Source organism: Rhamphochromis longiceps, linkage group LG11 (genome assembly GCF_057381845.1).
Source record: "Rhamphochromis longiceps isolate RC_006_pf linkage group LG11, R_longiceps_female_GT1.1, whole genome shotgun sequence".
In the NCBI taxonomy this organism is placed as follows: domain Eukaryota; kingdom Metazoa; phylum Chordata; class Actinopteri; order Cichliformes; family Cichlidae; genus Rhamphochromis; species Rhamphochromis longiceps.
Genome location: NC_140567.1, coordinates 22,815,104 through 22,841,864, shown reverse-complemented (window position 1 = coordinate 22,841,864; position 26,761 = coordinate 22,815,104). Strand labels below are relative to the sequence as shown.

General features: G+C 40.8%; 1 protein-coding gene across 2 annotated transcripts; it reads left to right on the top strand.

Annotated features, from left to right (window-relative positions):
- Positions 1-261: 261 nt before the first annotated feature.
- Positions 262-20,435, top strand: cgna (cingulin a). Of its 2 annotated transcripts, none has more exons than XM_085422986.1 (20): positions 262-451; positions 6,360-7,236; positions 7,374-7,444; positions 7,562-7,631; positions 7,724-7,819; positions 8,867-8,988; positions 9,176-9,287; positions 9,512-9,724; positions 11,187-11,335; positions 13,622-13,742; positions 13,828-14,040; positions 14,215-14,436; positions 14,533-14,781; positions 14,918-15,088; positions 15,363-15,524; positions 15,815-15,988; positions 16,145-16,263; positions 16,985-17,093; positions 17,205-17,368; positions 18,714-20,435. In XM_085422986.1, exons 2-20 carry the CDS (start codon positions 6,361-6,363, stop codon positions 18,847-18,849), a joined length of 3,549 nt encoding a protein of 1,182 aa, XP_085279112.1. In that variant the 5' UTR covers positions 262-451; position 6,360; the 3' UTR covers positions 18,850-20,435. The 2 variants fall into 2 exon arrangements, with proteins under 2 accessions (XP_085279112.1, XP_085279111.1); XM_085422985.1 differs by having other exon boundaries at positions 7,347-7,444.
- The last annotated feature ends 6,326 nt before the right edge of the window (positions 20,436-26,761 follow it).

Below are 26,761 nucleotides of genomic sequence, written 5' to 3'. Positions count from 1 at the left end.
CCTGCATCAATCAGTAGTCCTTGAAGAGTCTTGTTTATCTAGGTTACGCGGGTCATTATTTGGGGAAAAAAAAATACAAGTTCCATTTTTCAGCAAAAAAGGTGAAAAAAATGGTACAGAAACAAGGAATGATTGGCATGGAGGTTTCACCAATTACAAACCTAGACAATATCAATAGCCCCGCCCAAGCCAGCGAAACGGTCCAATCGCAGCGCCGTGCTTGGCGGGGCTGGGCGGAACGTTTACATCCCTGACAAAAAGGTAACAGGTTGCATTCCCAGCAGCAGCATAATGAACTTATTGCTGTGATAATTTCCGTAGGAGTTAGGTATTTCTGTTCAGGTTTCCGTGTGGGCTTTAATGGATGTCAGTCAATATATCTGAATTATTATCGGCATACAGGAGGCGACAGGATACGAGAGGAGCAGAAGATTAAGTTCAGAAAAAAGAGGTAAGTTCACGCTGGGTTTGGGACTTCTCATAGCCAGACAGCTAAACCAGACAGGCGCCGCTCCTCAGACAGTTACTTTGACGCTTTGTGGGTTTCTGGTGCTGCCAAACGGCACTTATTTTTGATTTATGGCAGTTATCTAATAGTTTATTTGGTAGTGTGTCACTGTGAGCCAGTGTAGCTGAGCAGCTAACGATGGTTCGAGAGAAACAGCGCTACCAGCTAACGTTACTCCAAGATAACTTTTGGATTTGCCCGTTAATGAGGGGAACCAAATGACAAATAAAACAGAATAATACGTCTCTTTAAGACAAATGTAAGAATAGCGAAGGTAGGCTTAATGTCAGAGGTTTAACTTTTAAAACCATTAAGTTGTTTAGAAATGAGCCAGGTGTTTCTGTGTACACCTGTGGGACCAGGCGATCTGTCACTGGAACAACGGTACAGGAGGAAGGTTTTTAGCACATAGCTCAAAGGGATAAATGCAACTGTAGGGAAACCATTAAAGGATTGAACCCGGGTAAACAATGGATAAACATGCATTTAGAGTACACCTGCTTTTGTTCTCTTCACAGCTCATGTGAAACTGATGACACGGGCAAGAAGGAATAGCAGATTATAGTTTTGAGGTGGGGAAAGGCTCATGGATTGGGTCATGAATTTCACTAATTATAGCATTGAGCCTGCAAAGCTTCGGGTACAGTTTCAGAACTCGTAATGTGGTGGGAATGCCTCACATTGGACTAACAGATAAAGACCTGTGCCGTGTTACACGTACAAGCAGCTGATACACTCAAGTGTGCAGATAAAACGCCATAAAGTGAGTCTCCCACACTGACACACTTTCCGCCCTGTATGTGTAAAGGACAGAGAGACCAGTGTCAGGAATTTGGAAAAAGGAGGGGTGTATTTATGTGCTCCTACTTTTGTGTCATTTTTTTGTACATTGTTATGCCAATGAACTCCTTTGGCCTGAGAAGAGGAATAAATGGGTGTTTGTTTGAGGGTGAAAGAGGATGAGGGCTTGGTGTTATGTCAAGAATGTAATGGAGAGGGAGTATACTCTGAGGACTGAGTACCTGACTGTCCTTTAAAAGCAGAAGAGAGAGTACAGCACTTGTATCTCTGTTGCTTACATGATCACATTTGTGATTTGCAGGACAGTCCTGTAAAACTTTATGATTCACTTGGAAGAAAAGGAGGATTAAATGTGTTTTTACAGCATCCATATGCCAGCTTTATAGCATGCTGTAAACTAGCTCTCAAATAGTCCAACTAGCAATGAGTTGATGACAGTTTGAATTGATTTGTTTTGTTTGGGTTTTTTTAAAGGCAAATATTTTCAGATGTGGTGTTTTGATTCTTCCTTGTTTAGTGTCTGGCTGTTTTCCATCGCTTTCAACCTCATTCAGCACACAGACGTTTACATTTTCATTCTTAAGACGTTTATACAATGCTTACCAAATTTATTAGACCCCCGTGCATTGTAGGGTTTATGGCACATCTGCCCTAAATTGACAGTATCGGTAACCAAAATCATTTTTATGTTTCTGTTCTTTAAAAGTTCTTTAATCAAAATTCTGTTTTGGAAGCAAAAATCTTAATTATTGCTTTATTTTTTTTATTTTATTTTTATTTTTTACGGAAGTAGTAAAGCGCATTATTATTTTTCTGCTTAAGATGTGTAATTAGAAAAACTTTTTCTGCCAAGTCCAGTTTTGTGGCTTTATGAGGACAGAAGCTCCGCCCACTTGCTCTTCAAACCTTCTGTTTGCTTTTGGTAGCCAATAAAAAGAAAGTTTAAAGGGAGAGCAGCTAAATGAATTGTTTCAGGTGTTTATTAATTGAGGAGTGAAACCAAAGACCAGTATAGGATAAACAAGGTTTGTTTTGAACTGTGACTCATGCAAAGCTGTTCTCGTACGAGAACGAGAGAAGACTGGCTTTACTTAAAAGCATAGCACGTGCTTACGTATTTGTAGTGCTTACGTTTTGACATGAAGGGTTGTTTTTACACCCTAAGGATATGTTTTTGGCACATGTTGCCATCACCCTTGTCTGCCATCTCCAGCTGTGTCCTTTTTGGGCCAGTCTAGAGATGATGCTATCACATTAGCCATGTGGATTCTGAGTCAGCAGAGGCATGTGATTTCACACGTTGCCGTTGTTTAATTTTTCTCCTCACCCATTCTGATGTCCTAATTCTTTTTTTCTTTTCCTTTCCACCTTAGGTCTTAAAATGAAAGCAGCTTCAATTCAATTTACTTTTTGAGAATTGAGTTTGAGGCCGCAGGCTCGTCTGCATAGCTGCAGGGTAGCACGACTCTCATGAAATTACAAAAGCTCCAGATATAGCTGTGCAAGCAAAGCTGGTCTGTTATTAAAGTTGCAATACTGATAGTTAAGATTCTGGATCTCCAGAGTGAACACTGTTTAGTCGCTTATTGGGTAATGGATTGCTTTCTGTATTTAAAAAAATAATAATTTCTGTGTTTTACAGACCTGAAACAATCACCTTAGGTGTGACATGTTAGTTTCACATCACGAGTTTAAGATCAAAGGAGAGCTTGTTTGCCATCCTACTCTCAGTATAGAAAGCATGTTTATTTAGAGTGCTGTGGAGAAAAAAAACTTTGGAGTGAAGCCTAAAAGCAAAATTTAAGTATTGAAAATGACTTCTTTTAATCAGATGGACAGTGTGACAGAAGAGAAAGGGGCAGGAGCAGCAGGGGTAGTTATAGCATTCCAGAATTGCTGCCCTCATTTTCCGCCCCACATCAGCTGGACAATGGGATGAGTTCTCCTTCAACCTCGTCCCGCTGTCGGAGCTGGAAGTGCCTTCCTCCTCTGTGACAAATAAACAGATATTCTCAGACAGACATGTTTCTGCTTTACAGTTTGGTTTCTTTACATCAGTTTGGCTTACTTGTTGCTTTACGGGTCACACCAGTTTAGATGAGTATGTCCCATTAAATCAAAGATTACTAGTTAGTGCACTATCTTGCGTGTCTGTGCTGCAGTCGTCAGTGGACCACACTTTTGGTTGACCTTGGTTTACAAGAGTGGGCTGAAAACTTTATGCTCAGCTTCACAAACTTGTTGTGACACACGGCGCTTCTTCTGTGGTTCCCAAAGGGTGAAAAAAATCGACCAGCTGCACACAGATACTTTCGAAGGTCATTCTCAGTGACGTCACTCCATTCATTGCTGGGCCAGTCATTACCTTCTTATCTTGCTCCGAAACTGTTTCATATATAAAACCCCTTTTCATAGTTACCACTCCTGCTTGTCTCACTTCTATCTCAGAGGAGCTTGGCTGGTTTGTCTTGTCATACAGATTAAAAAGTTAGTATAGAAATTTTTAAAAAGTGTTGCAATAATTTATGGAAGTATGTGTCTGTGGAAATAGTTATCTATTCGATGGCTACTTTTGTAGCCAGTCCTTTGTAAGGACTGGAGGAGAGGGAGGGTTGTTTCGGAGGAACAGCTTGACTTTGGATTTTATCACACTCAGCACTGATAAGAAGAGAAAAGTGGAGTGTTTCTCTCTCTCTTTCTCTCTCACTTCACCCTCCCTCTCTGTTTCCCAGCCCACTTTCTGTCTGTCACCTCCAAAGGCTGCAGACAGGAAATGGAAGGTGCAGAGCGCAGAGGTGGGGGGTAGTTTTGTAATAGTTTGGGAGAGAGTTGAATGAACCATACTATTGTGCTGTCCTGGGGGATGGGGTTTACTGGGTGACCTAAAACAAGTTATTATCAGTAGTGATGAAAAAGGCTGGCAGTGACTAAGCTTAAACAAGTGCAATGAATGGAAACATTATTTTAGAAATCCTCATTTTGTGTATTCAGGAAGTGTAAAAAGTTAGGATTAGGCAGTCAAGAAAAAGATGAATTGAGAAATTTCAGATATAGTTAATGAAAGCAGTAGTGACACTTGACTAGTTGCTGTAGTAGCTGTCTGTGTTCAAGGTGTCAAAGTTCAGTTGAGGGAATTAGATTTGGAAACTTCGAAGAGCTTCAGAAGGCTTAGTTGGTCCTCACAGGGGAAAGTGATATGTGGGTGTGTGCTCTCAGGTTAATGACTAATGGAGCGCACTGAGGTTAAAGTCCACATAAGCAGTAAAGAGCTAGAAAGCGCCTATAAATCTCAGAACACGTATTTTAAAAGGAAGTCTGTGTCTCTTATTTTTTACTTTTCAGAATTACCTGTTAATTAAAGTCTACTGTCTATACATTTGTTTTCACAATTTGAGGAATTTTAAAGCTGACACTAATATTATACTTGACAAACAGCAAATAACTATATGAAGATCTGTTTTTAATAAACAATCAGTCTTGTTATAGAACCATGAGATTTTTTTTTTGACACTAAAAAATGGCCTTACAGTTTACAGTGAAAAATAATCTCATGTGTGCAGGTCAGGTGGATGAACGATGAGTCACAGTATCTTAATGACATCAAAGACTGCTATTTATTCAAAGTTATTATCAGCTGATGTTTGAGGTGTGGCTCTCACCATATATTTTTCAGTATTACTCATTTTCTATTTGAGGTGTGGAAACACTTGCACACACATACCTCAGCTAAATCTTTCTATTCTGGGAAAAATCTGACACATGCACAAATTCCTCTAAGTTTTTCCCTCCCTGCTTCAATACAGTAATACAGCTGATAGAAGTAACCATCTTATCAGAATAAAAGCTTGATGTGCAACATTGTTATGTAGTCATACTTTGGTAGAGTCACAGAATTTTATCTAGAGGGTGGTTGTAACAAAGCAGGTTGTCCATTATTGGTGGTCCAAAAGTCAATGTCCTCATTGAAAGCAAAGTAGAAGTATCTTTGATCATTTCCCTTTTTTAAAAAAAATCTAAAACATTCATATAAGGTATATATTGTTGTACCTGCACTTTTAAATCATATAGATGAAATATAAAAACATACAAGAGAGAAACTGGCAAAAAAAAAACTGAGCCAAAAAAATCAAATGAAACAAAAGATCTGTGTGTCATGAGGGGGTTTTACCTAAAATGTGATTTGATTGAAGAAAATTTGGTGCAGACATTTAATATTACAGGTAAAACATTAATGGAAATACAGCATATAGAAATCAAAATATCAGAAACAGAGTTTACATGTTGAAAATCATGAACATCTTCATTCATAGCTTTAACTCTCTTAGGTGAGCTTTTTTGCAATGTCTTGAAGTAGTCTTTAAGAATAGTTCTCCAGGCTTCTTAACAGACATTCAAAGCTCTTTTGTTCTTTTCTCTGTTAAGATGATTCCACATTGCTTCAATAATGTTGAGGTCTAGGCTCTGGGAGGTCAATCCATAACCAATAGTGTTCCAATGTGGGGGGGGTTTTCCATCCAGGTATGCTTTTACTACATTGGCAGTGTGTTTCAAGCTGAAAAATAAAGCTGCTGCCAGTCAGAGTAATTCTAGATGGTATTGCATGAAGCCTCATCAGTCTGACGAGGCTTTGGAAAGCAGTAGATGGATCAACTGAAGGGGTCAGATGCATCTTTTATGTTCTGTATCAAGTCTTTGCTGACACATTTCTTCCTTTCTTAAGGACATGAATTTCAGATACTGTTCAGCTGCCCATGATTGTTTTTTGGGGGGGGGCTGCTGCTTGGCAAAAGAAAAGAAAATGTCAAGGACTTGAGTGAAAAAGTAGTTGGTGCTCAAAGACAAAATTTGAAAGACCTTCAGCAAGCCTGGAGCGCTATTGTTCAAGGCCATGTTAAGAAAACACAAGAATGTCTGGCTCACTGGAAGAAAAATATAAAGAAATGAGGGCGCGCTTAATACTTGGCACAGTACTGTTAGTCTCAAGCCAGAATTTTTTTTTTTTTTAAATTACAAAAATATATCTAACTTCTTCTTATTCTACTATTGCCAGTATGACCACACCATCTTCAGGTCAGACGACCCCGGTGGACTATGGTGTCCAGATCCGCTTCATCAATGACTATCAGAATGGTGGAGGGCAGCCTGCACCCCAGCCCAAGACCAAGACTCAGACCACATCTAAATATGGTGTAGCAGTCAGAGTGCAGGGAATTGCTGGCCAACCATATGTGGTTCTGAAGGATGGACAAAAAGGAGATTCGTATGGGGTTCAGCTCAAGACCGAGTACTCCTCTGGCTATAATAGCCTTCCTCGGAACAGAGGGAAGGCAGAGCCAGGAACAGAGGGAGGTTACATAGGAGGAGGAGAGCAGGGAGGGCTACTACGCCGGGCTCAGTCTCATGGGTCGCTTCTCGACAGGGATGGAGGGCCGAGTAACGAGGAGTATCAGTTATCTAGACCACCAGGAGATGGAAAGTCTGGTAGTTATGGGAATCTGGATGGAGGAATTGGAGTAAGGGGAGATAGAGAGCAGGGGTGGCATGTCAGTGATAGAGAGAGGGGCACTGAAAGAAATATCTGGCACGGTTCTTATCAGGCAGGGCTTAACAGGTCAGTGAGGGACAGTCCCGAGCCCCCTCCTCAGCCAAACGAGCTACACTCTAACAAGAGACAGACGTCTGTCAACAAGCTAATAAACAGGTTTGATAGTGCTAATGCTGGAGGCCAGCAGAGAGGACTGCCCCCTGCCCAGCAACGTCCAGGAGCTACATCTCCTCTCACCACCGCCAATCCCTACACCTCACCCCCATCGCCAACTCACAGCAGCTTGAGGCGCAGCCAGGGCAATGTCACCAAAATTCCTGGACAGCCAGCGAATCAGTGGGCCTCACTGGAGCCACAACGACCAAATCTGACTGAGGCACAAGTAAGAATTGGTTTTATTTGTGGTTGCACAATAAAGTAGATTTTCAGTGAGCTTTGACCACCGTAAACCGTGCACTATTGCAAGAGTAGTTTTCTGATCTATATCTTAAGGTGACCCCTGACCTTTTGCTGGACCAGGGTCAGAGTGCAGAGCTGAGCAGTGAGGAGGAGCAGGCCATGAAGACCATATACAACATCCTGAGACAAGGGTACGTGCTTTCATGTTATTAGCTCTGCTCGCATTCAGCTAATTAAATAAAATGGTAGAAAAGCAAATAGTTACGTGTTTGTAAATTCGTCATTTGACCAGTTTCTCATTTTCACAGGAGTAGTGAAACCGATGTCATCGTGAGGCACAAAGTAAAGCTCATCTTCCAGAACATTCAGCACCTTAAGGTTTGCTTGTTTTGAAAGTGTCAAATTCTATAAGTTTTTCTTTTGCTGTCCACTGAAGAGACCGTTTTCATCTATGTCCACTATGTTGACAGCCCAAACAAAGCATGAGGGAGGAGTGGATGAGTGAGAAAAGAAAGCTTGAGGAAAAGGTGGTTGCACTACAAACTGCACTGCTGGAAGAAAGGAAGGTAAGTGGAGCATAGAAAAAGAAGTAAGACAGAGATATTGATATCTATACTTTCGTGTCTTTCTTGTAGTTTGTATTTTGTCCTATTTACTGTTTTTTGGTGTCACTGTGCTCCTCTTTGCTCTCTTTTTGGTCCCCTCACCCTCCAATCGGTCGAGTTTTCTTTGTGTTAAAAGGGAGTTCTTTCTCCCAAACGTTGCTACGTGCTTTATCATCTGATTGTTGGGGTGGTCCCAACGATCCTTTGCAGTTCTATATAAATACCTTGAGCTGACTGTTTCAGTAAACTGGCACTGAGTAAGTAAATTTACACTAAACTAAAACTTCAGCAGTGTTAAAGTGACACATTATGATAATAATAATGAGTAGGACAAATTGAGCCATAATGTGAACTTTGAACCATATCTGTAGTCACATTATCTTCAGTTTCAGTGGAAACTGTGCACTAGATTTTAAGACGGTTCCTGTAGTTTCGGTGTCTTGTGGGACCTGACTAGTTTTTCTCAAATCAGCCTCAAGAAGGTGTTAACATTCAGAGTACCCTACCAGAGTAACTCGTGTCTGATTACACGGATCACATCTAGTGCTTCACATAAACACTCAAGCCACTCTTCTTGGAATGAGAGCAGCTACTCCACCAACCAAATCGACTCAGAAACTGTCCTCTGAGTTTTTGTGCCTTTTTAACAAATCTTACCAGGAGGACTGGGGGGTTCCTTAGCTTGGAGTGTGCTTCAGATTAATCCTCAGATTAATCCCTTAAGCTCTCTGGTCGGGTCAGCAGCGCACACACACACACACACACACACACACACACACACACACACACACTAATCTAAATAATTACCCATTATATGTTGTCTTAAGGAAGCTGGGCAGGTCTTAATCTCTAATAGCTCTTTATAACTTAAATCTCTTACACATATTGATTGGTGCACAAATGCAACCCTGCTTCAACATTTCCTAAAAGCCCATTGTTTATGCCAGCAGAGCAGACGGTGTTATGTTTCACTGCCCTCATTTATTCATCATGTCTGTCTGTGTGTAGGCCTCTGTTAGCAATTCTGATCCTGCTCTGAAAGCAGAGCTGGAGAGTTGTCTGGATGAAAATCTGCAACTCCAGGAGATGCTGGACCGGAAGAAAAATGAATTAAACGAAACACAATCGGAGTAAGACCATAATGGCATGCACACACGCAAACACATTTACAAGGGAAAGCAGCAAAGGGCATGGTACTGCTACATGCTAGACAGTTGGATGACACAAGCAGCTACTGTAGCTTATTCACAAAACAAATGTGCCGGTTATATTCAAAGAATCCCTCACAGGCGTGTTTTTATTCTCATTTCCTTGAAGGCTGACTCATTTGCGTATGGATCGAGAAAACGCTGAGAAGCGGGTCAGAGATATGGAGGACCAGATGGCTGAGTTTCAAGATGAGCTGAGAAGAGAGAGCAGCAACAAGACGGTATCTCAGACATTTGGCCTCTCACACACACACACAAACACTGATGCACCGGGATCGTTTATCTCACCCCACTTTTTAAATAAACTGCTGTGTAGCTTCTATTTTTTACACTCGTTTGAAAAATCCTTTACTCTGAAACAGGAAGTTGATGTTCATTTAAGACATTTTTATGAGCGAGTGGTCAGAGTTATCAGGTTAATGCTGTATTTCCCTTGCATGTGCAGGATCTGGTTTCTTGTCAGGCGCAGCTGATGGAAGTTTTGCAACTAAAAAAGAAGCTGGAGGAGACACTGCGACAGAGAGAGAGGGAGCTTACAGCTTTGAAGGGCGCTCTGAAGGAAGAGGTGGCATCACATGACAAAGAAATTGAGGCGCTGCGAGAGCAGTACAGTGCGGATATGGACAAGCTCCGTAGCAGCATGGAGCAGGTGTCTCAGGTGTGCACTCACAGTAGCAAACTGAGCATCACTTACAGTTGGCATGTAGAAAGATGGATAAATACTTTATTGATCCAGGAAATTCTATTCTGTCATCATTATCCTGCCACGCTAATGCAGCGGGATAAAGAATAAAAGTTATGTAGGTACAAAACATTTTATATGTACAGCCATGTTAAAAATAAAGAAGAAAAATAAGTTAAAAAACTGAAATTGGTCAAACAGCCTGTAATTCTTAAGAAACAGCAGCAAGGAGGTTGTCTCATTCTTTCAGCTGCTTGGTTTAGGGGTCACCACATTAGATCATCTGCCTCCTTTTCTATCACACCAACCTTCCGCGTGTCCTCCTTCACTACATCCACGAACCTTTTCTGTGGTCTTCTCCTTCCTCCTCCTGCCTGGTAGCTCCATCTTCAGCATCCTTTGTACCACTATATTCCTCCTCTGCACATATGCAAACCATCTCAGCGTAGCCTCTCTTTGTCTGCTTGACCCGAGCGCTTCCATTAATGTACTCGTTTCTAATTTTGTCCATTCTGGTCACTCCTAATGAAAATCTCAATGTCAGTGCCATCGTCTCCAAACCATACATTAAAACAGATCTCACTATCTTGTAACCTTTTCCTTTCACTCTTACTGCTATCCGCTCCACCTTTCCAGCACTCTTTTTCCTCTCTTGTGCACTGTCTGCTGCTTTGACCCCAGGTATTTAAACTCGTCTGCCTTCACTATATTTACTCCTCGCATATTCGCTGTTATACCTGCCTCTTTCTCATTCACACACATGTACTTTGTCTTGATTCCGCGAGCCTTCATTCCTCTTCTCTCCAGAGCATACCTCCACCTGCTCGCTACTCTTACTACAGATCAGTGTCGACTGCAAACATCACAGTCCACAGTGATTTCTGGCTGACCTCATCTGTTAACCTGTCCACATCGCAAACAAGAATGGGCTCAATGCTGATCCCTGATGTAAACCCATCTGTCACTCCAGCCGTTCACCACTGTCTCGCTGTCCTCATACATGTCCTGCACAAGCCTCACATGCTTCTCTGCTACTCCTGACTCTTTGCTACTATCATATGCTCGCTCTCGATCCATAAGACACAGCTCCTTCTGACCTTCTCTATACTTCTTCACCAACACTTTGAAAGCAAACATCACATCTGTAGAGCTCTTTCTCAGTATGAAGCCATACTGCTGCTTCTTTATATTTCTAAAACAAGTTGAAGGATTTTAATACTGAAAATGGTTCATACAACAGAAAATGATTTAATTTCGATAGCCTTTCCAAGGACTGAGATGAAAGCTTTTCTGTGTGTTTGTGAAAGTGCAGCATTTGTTGAGTTTTACTTGAATATTTGAAAGGAAAAGCCATTCAAATGCAAAAAGAGTGATTTAACACACACTACGAAAGAGAAATGACACAACAGGTGATCAGTTTTTCTGTCTCCTACTTAAGTCTCATGCAGGGATTGAAGCAGAGCGCCTGCGTGTAAATGTGTCAGTTCGCTCCCTGCAGCAGCAGCTGGAGGACTGTCGAGATGAGAGCAGCCACTGGATGGAGCAGTTTCATTCGACCAGAGACGAACTTCGAACAACTAAACAAGAGTGAGTCTTAATACATTCTGATGTAACAGTCGTATCATTCGCAGTGTTTAGTCATCATTGCTGACCTGACTTTGACATTTCCAGTGTTCACGTGGACATGGATTTTTGTCATCATCTTGTCATGTTTTCCTTTGCACTCTCTTTACTAATGTGTTTCCATTCTTTCTCTCTCATTCTACCTGGTAAATGTTTCTTACCCTCTCTGTCAGAGAGACACCCAGCCACCCTGAAACACAGTGAGAGTCGCAAACTAAACAGTGTTTGTTTAGCTTTACTGAGCTGTAGATGTGCTGAACTGTGCTAACAACTGTCTATAGTGTCAAGGCCATTCGCTCTCAATAAACGTATTTCATGATTTTATTTTTAGCCAAATCAAAGTGTTTGTGTCTAAAACCAACAATCAAATATGGATCATATTTGTTCTAGTTCTACTTTTAATGTGTCTAGTTGTCTAGTCACAATTTGAACCTTAAAAAATTCTATTTTCCTGTTCTTCGTTGTGTTGATATAGTGGGCTGAGTTACTGTAAAACAGTGTCTAAGCATAAAGCTTTAAACGGACAGTTAACTCCAAAATCAAATTTACATCTTTTGTCCATGTCCATTAGATACACCTTGCTAATAACAAATTAGCACTTTTGAATCCTTTGTAGCACAGATTGATCAAAGCGCTGAAACATTCCTCAGACATTTTGGTCCATGTCGACATGATAGCATCGCACAGTTGCTGCAGATTTGTCAGCTGTCCATCCGTGATGTGAATCTCCTGTTCTCCACATTCCAAAGGTGCTCTGTTGAATTGAGTTCTTGTAGCAGTGGAGGCCACACTATTACACCAGCAACCTAAGCCTTTGATACAAGGCAAGCTGGATCCATGCTTTTCGTGTTGGACCCCAACATTTGAATGTCACAGCAGAAATCGACACTTCTCAGACCAGGCATCCTCTTCTGTTGTCCATTTTTAGTGAGCCAGTGTGAATTTTAGCTTCAGTTTTCTGTTCTTCGCTGGCAGCAGAGGCGCCAGGTGTGGTCTTCTTTATACAATAGCCCGTCTACTTTAAGGATCAATATTTTGTGTGTTAGAGGCTCATCTCAGTTGTAATACGAGATTATCTGAGTTACTGCCCCCTTCCCACCAACCTAAGGAATTCTGGCTATTCTCCTCTAACCGCTGGCATCAGCAGGGCATTTTCCCCAGAGAACAGCCGCTCACTGGATATTTTGTCTTTTTTAGACCATTCTCTGTAAACCATAGAGACACAGAGTACGGAAAATCCTAATAGATCAGCAGTTTGTGAAATACTCAGACCAGTCCATTAGGCACGAATAACCATGCTACATTCAAAGTAACTTAAATCATCTTTCTTCCCCATTCTGATGCTGTTTCACCTTCAGTTTTGACCATGTCTAAAGCTGTGAGCCTAAATGCATTGAGTTGCAGCCATGTGACTGGATATTTGTGTTAATGAGTAGTTAAACGGGTGTACCTAGTAAAATAGAGTATATATCCATCTATTTTATTTGCTAATGTCTATGGAGAAATCATAACCATAAAACTTTTTTTAAACTCAGTCAGCAGTTTAATCTAAGAACTGGGGCGATCGTGGCTCAAGAGTTGGCAGTTCGTCTTGTAATCGGAAGGCTGCCAGTTCGAGCCCCGGCTCGGACAGTCTCGGTCGTTGTGTCCTTGGGCAAGACACTTCACCTACCGCCTACTGGTGTTGGCCGATGGCGCGATATGGCAGCCTCGCTTCTGTCAGTCTGCCCCAGGGCAGCTGTGGCTACAACTGTAGCTGCCTCCACCAGTGTGTGAATGTGAAAGTGAATGAATAGTGGAATTGTAAAGCGCTTGAGGGTCTCGAAAAGCACTATATAAATGCAATCCATAATAAATATTTTCACTTTTCACGTGCACAATCTTTATTTATTAAAAAAAAAAAGCACTACAGAGGAAAAATGTGTAAATTAGATTTTGGCATAAACTGTCCATTTTAAGATGCTGAAGTGTGGTGTGGATGGCCTTATTTGTGTGTGTTTAGCAAAAACTATAATATAGACTTTTTTTTCTTGTGAATTTATTTGACTGCTATGTGGTAGCTGGAAATCAATTTATTGTGTCACTTAAAAATAATCTTTTACCTCCATGAAAACACCAAAGCAAATTCTGATACATCAGAATGATTAACGAATACAATCAAACTGCTCTTGATCAGATAATAAAACATTATTTAAAACAATTATATATGGATTGATTGGTTAAGATCAGATGCACGTGCACATTTCTTAGACTCCTGCAAACCCGTCTGGAGAAGGAGGAATTTGAGGAAGAATTAAAGGAACTCCAAGACAAAATGACTTCCAAGAAACAACAGACACCAGACCCCAGCCACACACAGACTCTCAGCCAGGTGCAGTAGACAAACGCTATACTTCATCTGATCACGGAGGCTTTGCTGAATGATCTGTTTAACAAGATGTTACATTTTTGTTTAGGAGCTCCAGCAGTGCAAAGCTGATTTGCAGAAGGGCAAGTCTGAGGTAGAGAAAATGAGGGTGGAGTTTGACAAGAAGGTCATGGAGGTCATCTCTTTGAAAAAATCTCACCAGAACCAAGAGGCTGAACTGAAGTATGAGATTGACAGGTTGAAGGGCCAGTTACAGAAGGCCAAGGAGGACTTTGCTAAAGCACAAGAGAAAAATAAACGGGTAGGTTTAATCTCCCAGCAAAAAAAAAAAATAATTTAAACTCCTGTTTTAATCATAAAAACTAGCCAGTTTGGTCGACACATTTCTCTGAATGTGGTAGTTTTGGTATTAAAAGCATCTGTTTAAATGACTGTGGTTTATCCTCTGGTTTATCTTTTGTCTTCCTGCCTGTAGCTGCCAGACCCAGCAACCATCTCAGAGCTAGAGCAGAAGCTTAATGAGGCCCAAGGTGAAGTTGCCCAGCTCAAAAAGAAGCTCTCATTGACTGAAGAGGAACTAGACACCAGTAAGGCACAGCTAAGCAGAGCTCACCTGGACATTAACTCGCTCCATGATGCCCAGCAGGAGCAGGAGGAGGCGACTGCTCGTCTAAAAGAGAAAATCTCAAGATTAGAGGTAAGGTTGCATCCCTTACAGCACCACCCAGCTTAGTGATGCCTGGGAAACTGTTCACATTAAGGCTTATTTGGATGTCCTCTGTGGTTTCCTCAGGCTCAGCTGCAAAGCAATGCTACAGAGAGCTCAGAGGCAGAGCTCGCACTCCACACTGAGGTTAGAGGCCTGAGATCTGAGCTCGATGAGGCTAAGAGGAAAGCCTCCAGGCTGAGCCAGGAGCACCGTGAACTCAGCCAGCGTTTGGAGGATACAGAAAAGGACAAGGAGGCCCTCAAACAGACCATCAGCCAGCTCGAGGACACTAAACAACAGCAGGAGAGAGCTCTAGAGAAACTCAACAAAGACGTAAGAAGGATGGATCATTTTTATACCTGTGCAAATGAAAAAAAGTCTATATCTTGTCCTCTCTGCTCACTGGAGGATACACAGCACAATTCATTCTGTTTTTGTTTTGTCCTGCCTGCCTCCGTCCTTCTGTCAGTATGACTCTCTAAACGTATCCTTAAGAGAAGAAACGCAGGCTCTCAGGGTTCAACTGGAAGAACAGAAAGAGCGAGCACGCAAGGAAGTGCAGGAGGTGCAGCGCCACGAAAATGATGCTCACTCTGAGCTGGAAAAAAGCCAGATGAATAAACGGAAACTGGAGGAAGAGGTGTGGGCCTGTGGTTTAAGGACTTGTGTTTTTAACCTTTTGACTGAGTTTCTTTTTTTCTTTTTTTTCATTGTATTCATGTATAGACAGGTAACGAGGAAAAAAAACTGTCTGATTAAGGCCCTGCATGGTGTAAAATGATCCTTCATTTCAAAGGGAATCAACCCAAACTGTTATGGCACTATATCCTGTCTGAATAATAATCAAGGGTTTAATTCTACTTCCTCTAGCACATGCATGACATTTCTAAAAAAAATCTGATCGCTCTAACTAGATATCACGGCAGAAGAAGGAGCTGCTTCTTGCATGTGAGGAGAGAGACAACCACCAGCTGGATAAAGAGCTGCTCGCCAACAGGCTGCGCCACCTGGAGGGAGAGCTGGAGGCCAGCAAAAACAGCCACAATGAGAAAACCCGAGAGATTCGCATCCTGGAGGTAAGCGGCTCATCTGCTCCTCTCCTGGTTTGGGAGAATGAGTCATTTGGGAGTGTAACCCATGGATACTGTGCTCACAGCTTTTAATACTTGTGCTCTGCATGCACTGACTCTGTGACAGTCTGCACATCTATTACATTTATAAATCAAGGGTAGCATAGCTATCAAAATATGATAAATGCTGATTATTTTAATAAACACAAGTAGTGTGATTTATTTATTAGTGTGGTTTTTCCAGCGGTGTCTCCTCTGAGCAGCTTATTAAACTGATCTCTTCTTGTTTCTATCAGGACAAACTAAAGCGTTTGGAGGTGGAGGTGGAGGAGGAGAGAAGCAGTGTGGATATGCTGACTGATCGTGTGGCTCGCAGCAGAGACCAGATCGATCAGCTCCGCTCTGAGCTCATGCAGGAGAGATCCTCGAAGCAGGACCTGGAGCTGGACAAGAATGCAATGGAGAGACATGTATGTGCACATGCACCAAATTTGTGTTTGCTAAGTTAACCAAAGTATTGTTTAACTCTCATGTATTATCGATTTAATTACAAATAAAGCCTTTGGGTTTGCATCCAACATGTCTATACTTTTTAACGTCATATTTGCTCATGTCTGTCTTTGCAGCTGAAGGAGCTGAGGAGTCGTGTGGTTGACATGGAGGGTCAGTCGCGTTCCTCTGTAGGAGTCTCCCAGCTGGAAAGCAAAATCCAGGAGCTGGAAGACCGTCTGCGGAGCGAAGAGAGGTGCAGTGAAAACAGCAACTACTGCACTCATGTTGATCTATATAGTGAAACTATTTATTTATTGCTGTGTTTGAGAATGTTTTTGTAGATTTTTGTATAGAAATGTAAAGAATGAGTCTGACATTCCTCTTACTCACAAAAGTGATTATTATGCATTGTTATTAGTGAGCCACCAGAGCACTGACGTTTATGCTTAATGTGCTTCAGCATTCAGCGACCCTGCTCTATAATTTTATGTAGTCTGCCACTTCATTCCTGTGGTTCCTAGATGCTTCCACTTTGCAGAAATGATGAAATGTCACAGACCATTACAGTACCACACTCAGTTTCAGTGAGCTCATTTGAACAACTCATTTGTTCACAAATGTTTGTAAAGGCAGACTGTATGGTTAGGTGCTTGAAATTACACCTGTGACCGAGAACATCTGATTTAAACGATTAGGACATGTGGCTTTTGTCCAAATAGAGTATGCTACTGTTTTGTTCCAGATGGCATCACAGGTATTAATTGATGACGATCATGAGTTGTTGTTCAGGACAATCCTAAAATCTAGTAAATTAAACGTTTCATTAAATTGGTTTTGTAGGTTTTCTAGGTCGTGCTCGTTTTTCTGTCAAGTGATTGAGTCACTGTTTCTAGTTGTAACATGTAACAGCAGTGAGTTGGTAAGCGGTTTTGCTCAGTAGCTGAGAAGTCTTGCTTTCTTTTTCTGACTTCAAGAGAGAAGAACACTGTGTTGGCAACACAACGTCGTTTGGAGAGGAAGCTAAAAGACCTCAATATGACACTGGATGAGGAAAGACAAACACACACTGAACAGAGAGACCAGGTATAAATATTTACCATGTGCTGAATGTAAATACAGAAATCCACTCACAGAAAGTGGAAAAGTTGAAACACATACTGGCAAACCATGCTTAAATGTCAACTGGTGTTGCAGCTTGCTCTGAGAGTGAAGGCTCTGAAGAGGCAGGTGGATGAAGGAGAGACAGAGCTGGAAAGGTTAGACGGAATGAGAAGAAAAGCTCAGAGAGACCTGGAGGAACAAATGGAGCTGAAAGAGGCTCTGCAGACCAGAGTCACAGCACTGGAGACTGAGCTTAAGTAAGCGCTTCCTTTTCCTGTCCCATTCCTCTTTTCTCTTCCAATTTGTTACTCAATGTGAGCTTCTGGTAACGATTATGCAAGGCTCTTCTTGGCAGCCAGATTATCACAGGTGTGTGTGTGTGTGTGTGTGTGTGTTTAATTGAGAGAGACACCATCTCCTCCTACTTGCGTCACAGAATGAAAAAAACTGCATTCACATGATGTAATAATCAGTGAACTCACATTGTTTAGCTGTGACACATTGATACAGACACATGGTAAAGATTCACACAGCCTCCCTGAGGTGCAGCATTACACAGTCTGATGTGTGTAAAACATTCCAGCAATCAGCCACATGTGGATCGGCGATTTCATTAAACTAAAATGGTACATTACTCATATACCACAGGGGAAATTAAATTACAAACATCCTCTAACGAGTTCCAATGAATTGCATGTAGTTCTTTGGTTTTACCAGCAGAGGGCGGGGTATCCAACCACTTTAAGGATGATCAGACTCGTGCTCAGATGTTGATGTACACTCATCATGGACATGGACATTTTGGGCTTTTAAAGATTTCTTTGAATTGTTCTGTCTTCAATGGTGGATTGATTGTACAGCAAGCATCTTCAATGACTAATAAAAAACAAGAATTAGGTTTAAATTGACTTTGGTATTTTGTAAGGCCAAGGCCTATTAACACTCATTAGTGATCGTGGTTAACTACAGTTGATAGTTTCTCTTTGCTGGCATAAAAATAATTTTTTGACAGATCTCAGTGAAAATCTAAGAATGAGAATTATGGATTTAGGTCTCTTGGAGCCATTTCTAAACAATTGCAGATTCCAAGGTCATGATTTCAACCAATCATAATGTAAGCACAAGTTATTCAGCTCTGTCACCAGTTTTCCAAGAAGACCCAAACGGTTTACCTCAGATGACACAAAGATTTTGTTATTTAACCACAATGACATGAGGTATGTTTGGATGATTAAAGGTGAAGCTTTCCAACGTAAAAACACTGTACAAGCTGTCAAGCATGTAAACACCTAGATGGTTTAAACTTGGACACAGTTGTTTGTTTTAACAGGACAATGATCCCAAACATAAATCAAAATAGTTTTTTGAAATGGATAAAAAAGACAAACATTAAGCTTCTGGAATGGCATTCCCAAAACCCTGACCTGAACCGTATTGAAAGATTTTTACACTATGCCTAAAGGCTGTGTGGATTCCTGATGAGTGTATGTAAACTTCCTGCCATGACTGTAGCTGTGTAGACAGTCTTTTTTTCCCTTATCAAACCTGACGGCATCTGATTTTGTGAATGTGGTTACTGATAGTGATTATTATGTCTCACAGGAGGAAAACTCAGGCAGCAATACGCCCAGCTTTGGATTCATCAGCTCTCAGCTCAGACGATGACGACAGTCTTTACGATTCCTCCACCATCACCTCCATCCTCACAGAGAGCAACCTTCAGACCAGCTCCTGTTAAAGCAACGCTCTGAGAGCAGGTCGAAGGTGGGAAAATAAAACTCTGCCAAGACTATGGAGGAGAGTGTGCAGTTTATAGGCTTGGAGTAAGGCCAAAAGGCACTACAGACAATGAGGCAGGGGAACCTGGGGAGGTAATGACATTTTTTTTTTTTTTTTTTTTTTCCATACCAGTATGAATTGAAGGAAACAAAACATCCTCAACATTTGAGGGAATTTCCTTCAGCATTCAATATATGCAGGTGTCCTCCAGGGTACAGTTGAAATCCCTCCATTTGATGCACATTGTACACCAGCAGACACTGGGGACTAGTCAAAAGCCTCCAGCATACAAAAACGTATCACTAACCAAGTCTGTATGTTAACTGCATGAGAAGAAATACAATCTGAAACAAAACAAAAAACAAGCAGGTTATGATTTTCTTTTTTTTGTTTGTTTTTGGTACAAGTTCATCATGTCTTTTTCAGGGATGAAGCCTCTGGTCAAGCACTTAAAGCTGATCGTCTTGCCTCGAGCGAAATCCTCATCATTTCCTTATTTACATGTTGGACTTTTTTCCTCTGCTGTTGTTCTACACAATGCAAAGAAATGACGTAGATTTTCTAACAAACGTGGACCAAATGTTGACACTGCGAGCATTAATTGTAGATACAAACAACCTCACATAAAAAAATCTTACATTTTCTGAAAGTTAAATTACTAACACAACCTTATGTGGATTGCATTTTGTTGTTTCTGAATAAAAAGTGATTTTTTTTCACTGAAAACAAAAATATTTAGTTTTGGTTTAAATTTTTAGCTATGGAATATGTCCGATACATTTGAGACATTCAATGACAGAATTCAATGTCAAATAATACACAGGGAAGCTGAATTGTACAATTGTAACAAAATTGCCATCTTATATTTATTGTTTTAGGGAGAGACATAAATTCTGTTTGTGGTGTGATGGGAGAAATGGGAAGAATGTGTGAAAGTTCAGGTTAGACTTACCTGGTGAGTCTTTTCTGCATCTGAACAGGATTCCTGGTTTTCCAGGATTTCCAGTGTTTTGGTTTTGTGGTCCATCCTGACAGGAAACAGTCTTTTCACTTAACAACTGTTCTGAATATGAAATGAAAAAGCCTTTTCACTTTTAGAGCAAAAGTAGTGGCCAAAATTTTCAATTAGTCAGAAGATTAAAGCTGCGCAGCTCCTGTGCATTCCCTTATATCAAACCAGTTAAACTTATGCTGTATCTACTTTGTATGTAATTATAATGCCTTGAAGTTGTTAAAGAATCATCTGTAATTCACTTGACAATGAGTTTTGTAAATGTTTTTTTTTTTTTTTTTTTTTTTAATTTTGTAAACATTTTTGAAAAATCAGTTGAAGTTAAAATCACTTTTTTCCGTAGTGTAAAACTGTTTTCAGAGAAACTGGAAAATAGTAATGAATATGATTTATTAAATGCAGATAAACATGTTGAATCAAAAGATGCTGGTACGCTGTCATTGTTGGCTGGAAACATTTAAAGCTGTCTGTAATTAAGTTTGTTTGTTTTTTTGTATTGCAATAATTAAGCCACATTAAATCTATTAATTTAAAGAGGACAACAGCCCTACTTCACAGTGAAAGTTTTTACTTGATAGGATTTTGTACCCTAGCCTGCCTCTCTTTCTGTGTGTCTCTCATTGACTGAGACAGCAGGGTCCATATTGTCATGATGGCATCATAGTGTTGCTGCACAGCCATGAAGAGATTCTCCCGTTCCACCACATCCCAAAGGCGCTCTGTTGGTTTGGATTGAGATCTGGTGACAGTGGATGCTATTTGAATACAGTGAACTCATCTTCAAGAAAACAGTTTGAAATGATTTGAGTTTTGTGACATGATACGTTATCCTGCTGGAAGCAGCCATCAGAAGAGCACAGTGTGGTCATAAAAGTACGTATGAGCCCCCGGCCTCTCGGCCTGGGGCTCGGTCACTCAGGCACGGCTGGCTGCCGGCGGAGCTCACGGGCGCGTCACTGCAACTCCCCCTGGCTTCTGCTCCGCGGCTGCTGAGTGAGCCCTCATCTGGGACTCTCCTCAGCTCTTTCTGGGACAGTGGCGCGGCTGCCCCTCTGTTGGTCTTCCTTGGTCTCTTGTATTCTGGGGGCCTCTGGATGTCTGGAGTTTTGATCTCCACCATACCTGCTTCATGCCCTGGAAGACAGGGCTGTGGCCCCCCCACACCCTCTAGCAGATCATTACATGAAGGAACCTTTTAAAAAACAAAAAACAAACGCGTCCATGCTCACAGGTGTACACACGGGTGATCACACCCACAAACTACACCCTTTTTGGCTCCTACCTCAAAGCACACTGTGTTCTGTTGATCTTATGTGCTGCACAATAATGTTTAATATTTAGTATTTACTGTCATATTCCCATATATCATTATGATGTTGTTTATTCTATTACTCTTGTTCTCTTCTGCTTGTTTTCTTTTTTCTTTCTCAGCAGGTGATCCAGGTGATTGATATATGCATTTTTTTTCTTTTTTTCTTCTTTTTTTTTTCTTTTTCTGCTCATTCTGTTGGTTTTTGGTTTTTGCCCTTCTCCCCCGTCCCTCTTCTCAGCTGTTTCTCTTTCCCTCTTTCTTTCTCCCCTTCTTTCCCCCAGTCAAGTCTGTCCCATATTCAGTAAGTGAAAATAAAATAAAATTTAAAAAAAATAAAAATAAAAAATAAAAGTACGTACATGATGAAGAACAATATTCAGATACGCTCTAAATGATGCTCAGTTGGTACCAAGCGCTCAAAGTGTTCCAAAAAATATCCCCCACACCATTACACCAGCAGCAGCCTAAACTGTTGATACAAGGAAGGAATTTGTAACCGCAGACATTAGCCTAAGGAGCTTGGAAAGAAAAGCAACTGGACGAATTTTTACGTTTCTTGAAAATAACTTAAAGACGTCGAGTCGCTTGTCTTTCCAAGCTCCTTACATTACCATGACCTGGATGACAGAGCCTTCACAGACACCTAGACATTAACCCTCAGCTGCCACATATAACACAGAAATCTACAAACTAACATTTGTCACTTCTAATCTAAACCTGCAGTTGATAAATGCTGTCTGTATAGTATCACTTCCAAAGATACAATATCGCAAAGATTGCTCATGTTTGTTTTGGCAGCAGCACCAAACTTCTCAGGAATTAAAGGTGAGTTCCACTGAAGTCTGTTTCCTATTACTGTTTGATAAGTGCGTATTTGGATCTGGCTATGATTTCTAAGCAGTTTTATTCCAGTCTGCTTCCAGCTCTTTTGGAGGAATGTTTTTTTTTTTTAATGACATGTTGCCAGTGTGCACAGAAAACCACAGGTGTAATTAATAACTCTGATAACACAGTTTCTGTTTATTTCAGTTTACCTGCCCCAAGGCTCTAACACAGAGGCATGACTTACATTTCATTCATAAATGTTTTTAACATAGCTGTACTTTTACAGTACAGAAGACTTTATGGTAAAAAGTCTTCTGTGGCTGTCTTTTTTTTTTTCATCACACAGTTTCAAGTGTACTGAGTCCTTAAATGCCCGTCTTTCCTTAAGTGAGTGAAGTAGCCTATACATCCTGCATGAACACTTGAGAGAATGACAGCAGAATTACACAGATTTTAGGTTGGCACTTTGTAGATTCAATAACAAAAAGAACAGCATCCATCTTCTGCCACTTATCCAGTTCAGAGTTGTCAGGAGGCTGGAGTCTGTCTGAGCTGTCATGGGGCGAGATCCAAAGTACACCCCTGATGTTCTGCTCTGTGGCAGAATAGAACAACAAGCTATAAATTGTTTTAAAACTGCACATTTTGCTTGTTGTAGAGGCCACAAATGAGTGTTGTTTTGACTCCGGGTGTCTCCTGTTGCATAACTGTTTCTGCTCATCACGCCTGTGATATCCATCAAGCAGAGCAGAATCAACCACAGCTGCTGTGCTGATAAAAGATTTTATCAACACAGGCACACATCCATGTGATTACAGGGGTCAGTCAAATCTGGATGAATATTTTGCTTTCTTGTCTGTTAGATTTCAGCTTTCTGACTCAGCTCATACATTCTCCAACACCCCAGAACAAACTGACATGCTGGCACATTGATGAGGCCAGTTAGAGAACAAAGGATGAGGCAACAAGCAAACAAGACTTAGTAACATTAAACTGGAAGACACTTTTCTCAGTTAAATCTGACATTTCACAAAGCGACATCAGAAGAAGAGCAGAAATCAACCGTGCGTTGGGCTCCCGCGCTCTCAGTACACTGTTATCATCATGTTTTTACATTTCTGGAACAAACATGACCGTAACGCTCTAAGCCAAATCTGCCTCTAACTTTGTTTATTGTGTGACTGGAATCATTTTTTTTAAAGAAACAGTTGCACGATTATTATCATCATCATAATTAAACATTACACTGTTAAAAGTGGACATTCACACAGCAAAGAGCATGAAAATCCCGAAACCAACCTGTGCAACACCCTGACAGACTTAAGACGAATTAAAAACATCTGTTTGTCGAAGCTCTAACTGTGTAAATAGGATTAGGGCGTGCAATGCATGTTACTACAAATAGCCCAGTGTGTTTGAGCCGGCACCGTGAATCTCCCAGTGATGCCCAGTGGTGGATGGTTTGTTGGTGTCAGAAGCACAACTGGGTGAAGCGTTCCAGGAATGTACCGAGTCAACGTGAAAACAAGTTCAAGGAAGCTTCTACAGAAGTGCAAATGAGTGAAATAATGAAAGGAGACAATCAGCAAACTCTCCTCACTATACTGGGAACAAATCTGTGGCTTTTGCTCTTTAAGACACAACATTTTATGACTTTAGGGGTTTTTTTGCTGCATTTTTAAAAAAGATATCAAAGTCAGCACCCTGGAGGGAACACTTCACCAACTCCCTGGGTTATTTATGTGTTTACATCCTTTTTGGCACATCGGCACACACAGACTTTAAGTCTTGCTGATTTTTTAACAAAGTTATTTTACCTCCCATGGAGCTATTGTGCGATTGATCTACAAAAGAGGTAAAATGTGCCTTTCCTTTCCTTCTCACTGGGAGTTGAACTTGTAAATATTTTCTTGGAACAAACTTATTGGCATGAAGTCACACCTTTAATGTTTGTACAATACCTGTTTTGCTAGACTAGAACATACTTTCCGTGGGTGGGATTGGGTTTCCATATGATTCCTGTTTTCCAGCACACAGCATTAAACCTGAGAGCTGATTTGCCAAAGAGCTGGGTGTGTTGGCTTTAGAAATCGTGGTGTGTTTGTCGTTACGTATGGCTCCTGTTGTTGAGAAACTGCCCTGCCGAAGGTGTGAAAATATTTCTGTCTGCCTTCAGGGGTTTCACATGTAGAAACACAATAAAAACAGAAGCAGTGAAATTACCCACACACTGTGACTAATGTTTTCAGTTGTTCTGTTGTAATTGCAGTGCACAATTAATAAAAAAGATAAGGAGTGGAGCAAAGACTGTCATCATGCAGTGCTTTAAAAATAACTTTTCTTGTGTTCAACGCTAAATGAGGGCTGTGTCCAGATTCTGATATCATGATTCCACTAAAGCGTGTTATGTAAGTTTTCTTTTTTTACAAGGAAACTGACAACAGCGCCCAAATTCAACTTTTCTAACTAACTGCTCAAACCCACCTCCCGTATTTCTGCTTGTTATAATTTAGTAGATGATTAGCTCGTGATTTTGCTCCCTAGAAGTAAACATAATAAAAAAGAGTCACTCCAGAGGGACTCATCCTTTTTATCTGTGTGTAAGGACATGACCTGTGCATCCTCAGTGGTAACCGCAGCCCTCAAGACAGGAAATGAGCCATTGTTTTCTGTAAGCTTCACTTTGATAATCTAAAGTATGTGACCACACTTATAGCGTCATTATTATTTTCATCAGTTTGTCAGCTCCTCTCTGCATTACACAGAAGTGCACTTTTAACCCAGTTATAGCAGGTCAGACAATGTTGTGTTCTTGTTCAGGTCACATGGTTAGATATCAATATTTTAAAGTCTCAATTTAGGAAAAACTTAATGCAGTCTTTTATATTTGAATTTTGGCTTAAACTCATTTTTTTAATGCCCCAGAACAATGTGTACAACTCAAGAAATGCGTAAAATGTCGACTTATTTTTAACTCTTTACACCTTGAAAGCCGACTGGGAATAACCTTCAAAACAACTGGATGTGCATCAGTAGTGAGTGTGATCTGTGCCTGTGCAGCTACCCTTGGAAAAAGCTGCAAACCACATCTTTATGGATATATACCAAGGTGCAAAAGAGGTTTATCAAATGTTGTCTATAAGTGGGAAAGAGTTAAAGGATGAGTGCATAAAGTTAAAAAAAATCCTACAGTATTGGTGGAATTTCTGTTGAACCATATCAGACGTGCACACTGGCTCACCGGGAGTGAGATGAACAAATCCCAATAAGCTAGAAGTATCTAAGTTAAGAAACACACACATGAACACAGAGTGGTTCCAGATTTGACATCAAGTATGTGAAAGATAAATACTGTATTTTATTTGAGTGTGATTTTCCTTCTCCCTCACCAAGTACATCCAGTAAGTATAAAATGAAGGTTGTTTTATGGTCTTTTGTTATATTTGCATTTACCTTTTTTCTGTCACAGCGTTTGTTGAAACTGTTATCTGGTTATGTTTGGGCTTCAGCAGGGACACGTTCACAGAGCAGCACTCTTCCTGACTCACTTGTGTTAGCCCTTTTAAGGTAGCCAATGAGACATTTCCATTTAGTCGTCTACAAAGACTTTAGTCCAGACAGGCTTGTCAGATTCTTGAGGATCTGAAAACACTAATGCGTGCATGCATGAAAACATAGACTCTCATAACAGTCTGCTGTCTGATCTCTGGATCAGTGCGTCTGCATGCGACCAATGGCATGATGTAAACTCATAATCAGGACTAGGATTGTTGCTTGGTGTGTGCATTAGGTGTACACGTGCTGGTCTTCTAGTTTGTGGAGGAACTTCATTCCCAGTGATAAATCAACCATTAGTGAAAGCAACCACTCTGATATAAAGGTTACATTCTTGGTTAGTGACTGGTTACCCTGAAGTGATTACTTATTAAAAATGCAGGTCATGTAGACAATTTCGCTAATGCCTGGTTAGGCTTTTCCTGCTTTTGTGCTCCTGGTTTTTGCTCCTGGTTCGAATTCACTTAACTTCATCCTTTTGTGTGTCACTCTGAGCTGTTGTTTGCTCCTAAACGCCGCTAAAGTCGTTATCCAATTTGAGGTCTGTGAGCTGGATCAGCTGCTGCTGCATCAGCTACATGCCAGCAGAGGAACGCTCACTCTGTTACTCATTTGTTCTGTCACCTTTGTGCCTTCGGGGTGGCCTGTAGAAATTTGCAGCCCAGGTCGTGCAACAGTAGGAATTCTGCAGGAACAATAAATGTTTTGTAAGCTTTGGAGTTTTACATTACTGCTGAAAAAATCTGCCTGGCACCAACAAATTAATAAACACATAAAGAAAATAAAGAAGTAACCTTTTTGTCAAGCTTTTGGACGCGACTGATTTGTTTTGTGACTGGAGGACAGCTTATTGTGCTGTTTTATGTAAAGTCAACATTAAAGGGATTAAAGGGAACATTTTAATATTTCATGTGTTCTGTTTTGAAATGCTGTAAATCATTTTTAGGCTTTGAACTGAACTGTTAACTGTTATGTGAGGACATGTGGTTATGCTTTGCTGTCAAAGAATAAACAATTTCACAATTCAGTTAAAGTAAATCAGCCATTTACCTGGTAGTGAAAACAAGCTTAGCTTGGTATTGCAGTTGAGTGATATCGTGAATGAGCTGTGCTTTGCTGACCTCACAGGAATGGGTTTATATTTGGCCATATACGTTCATTTTCACC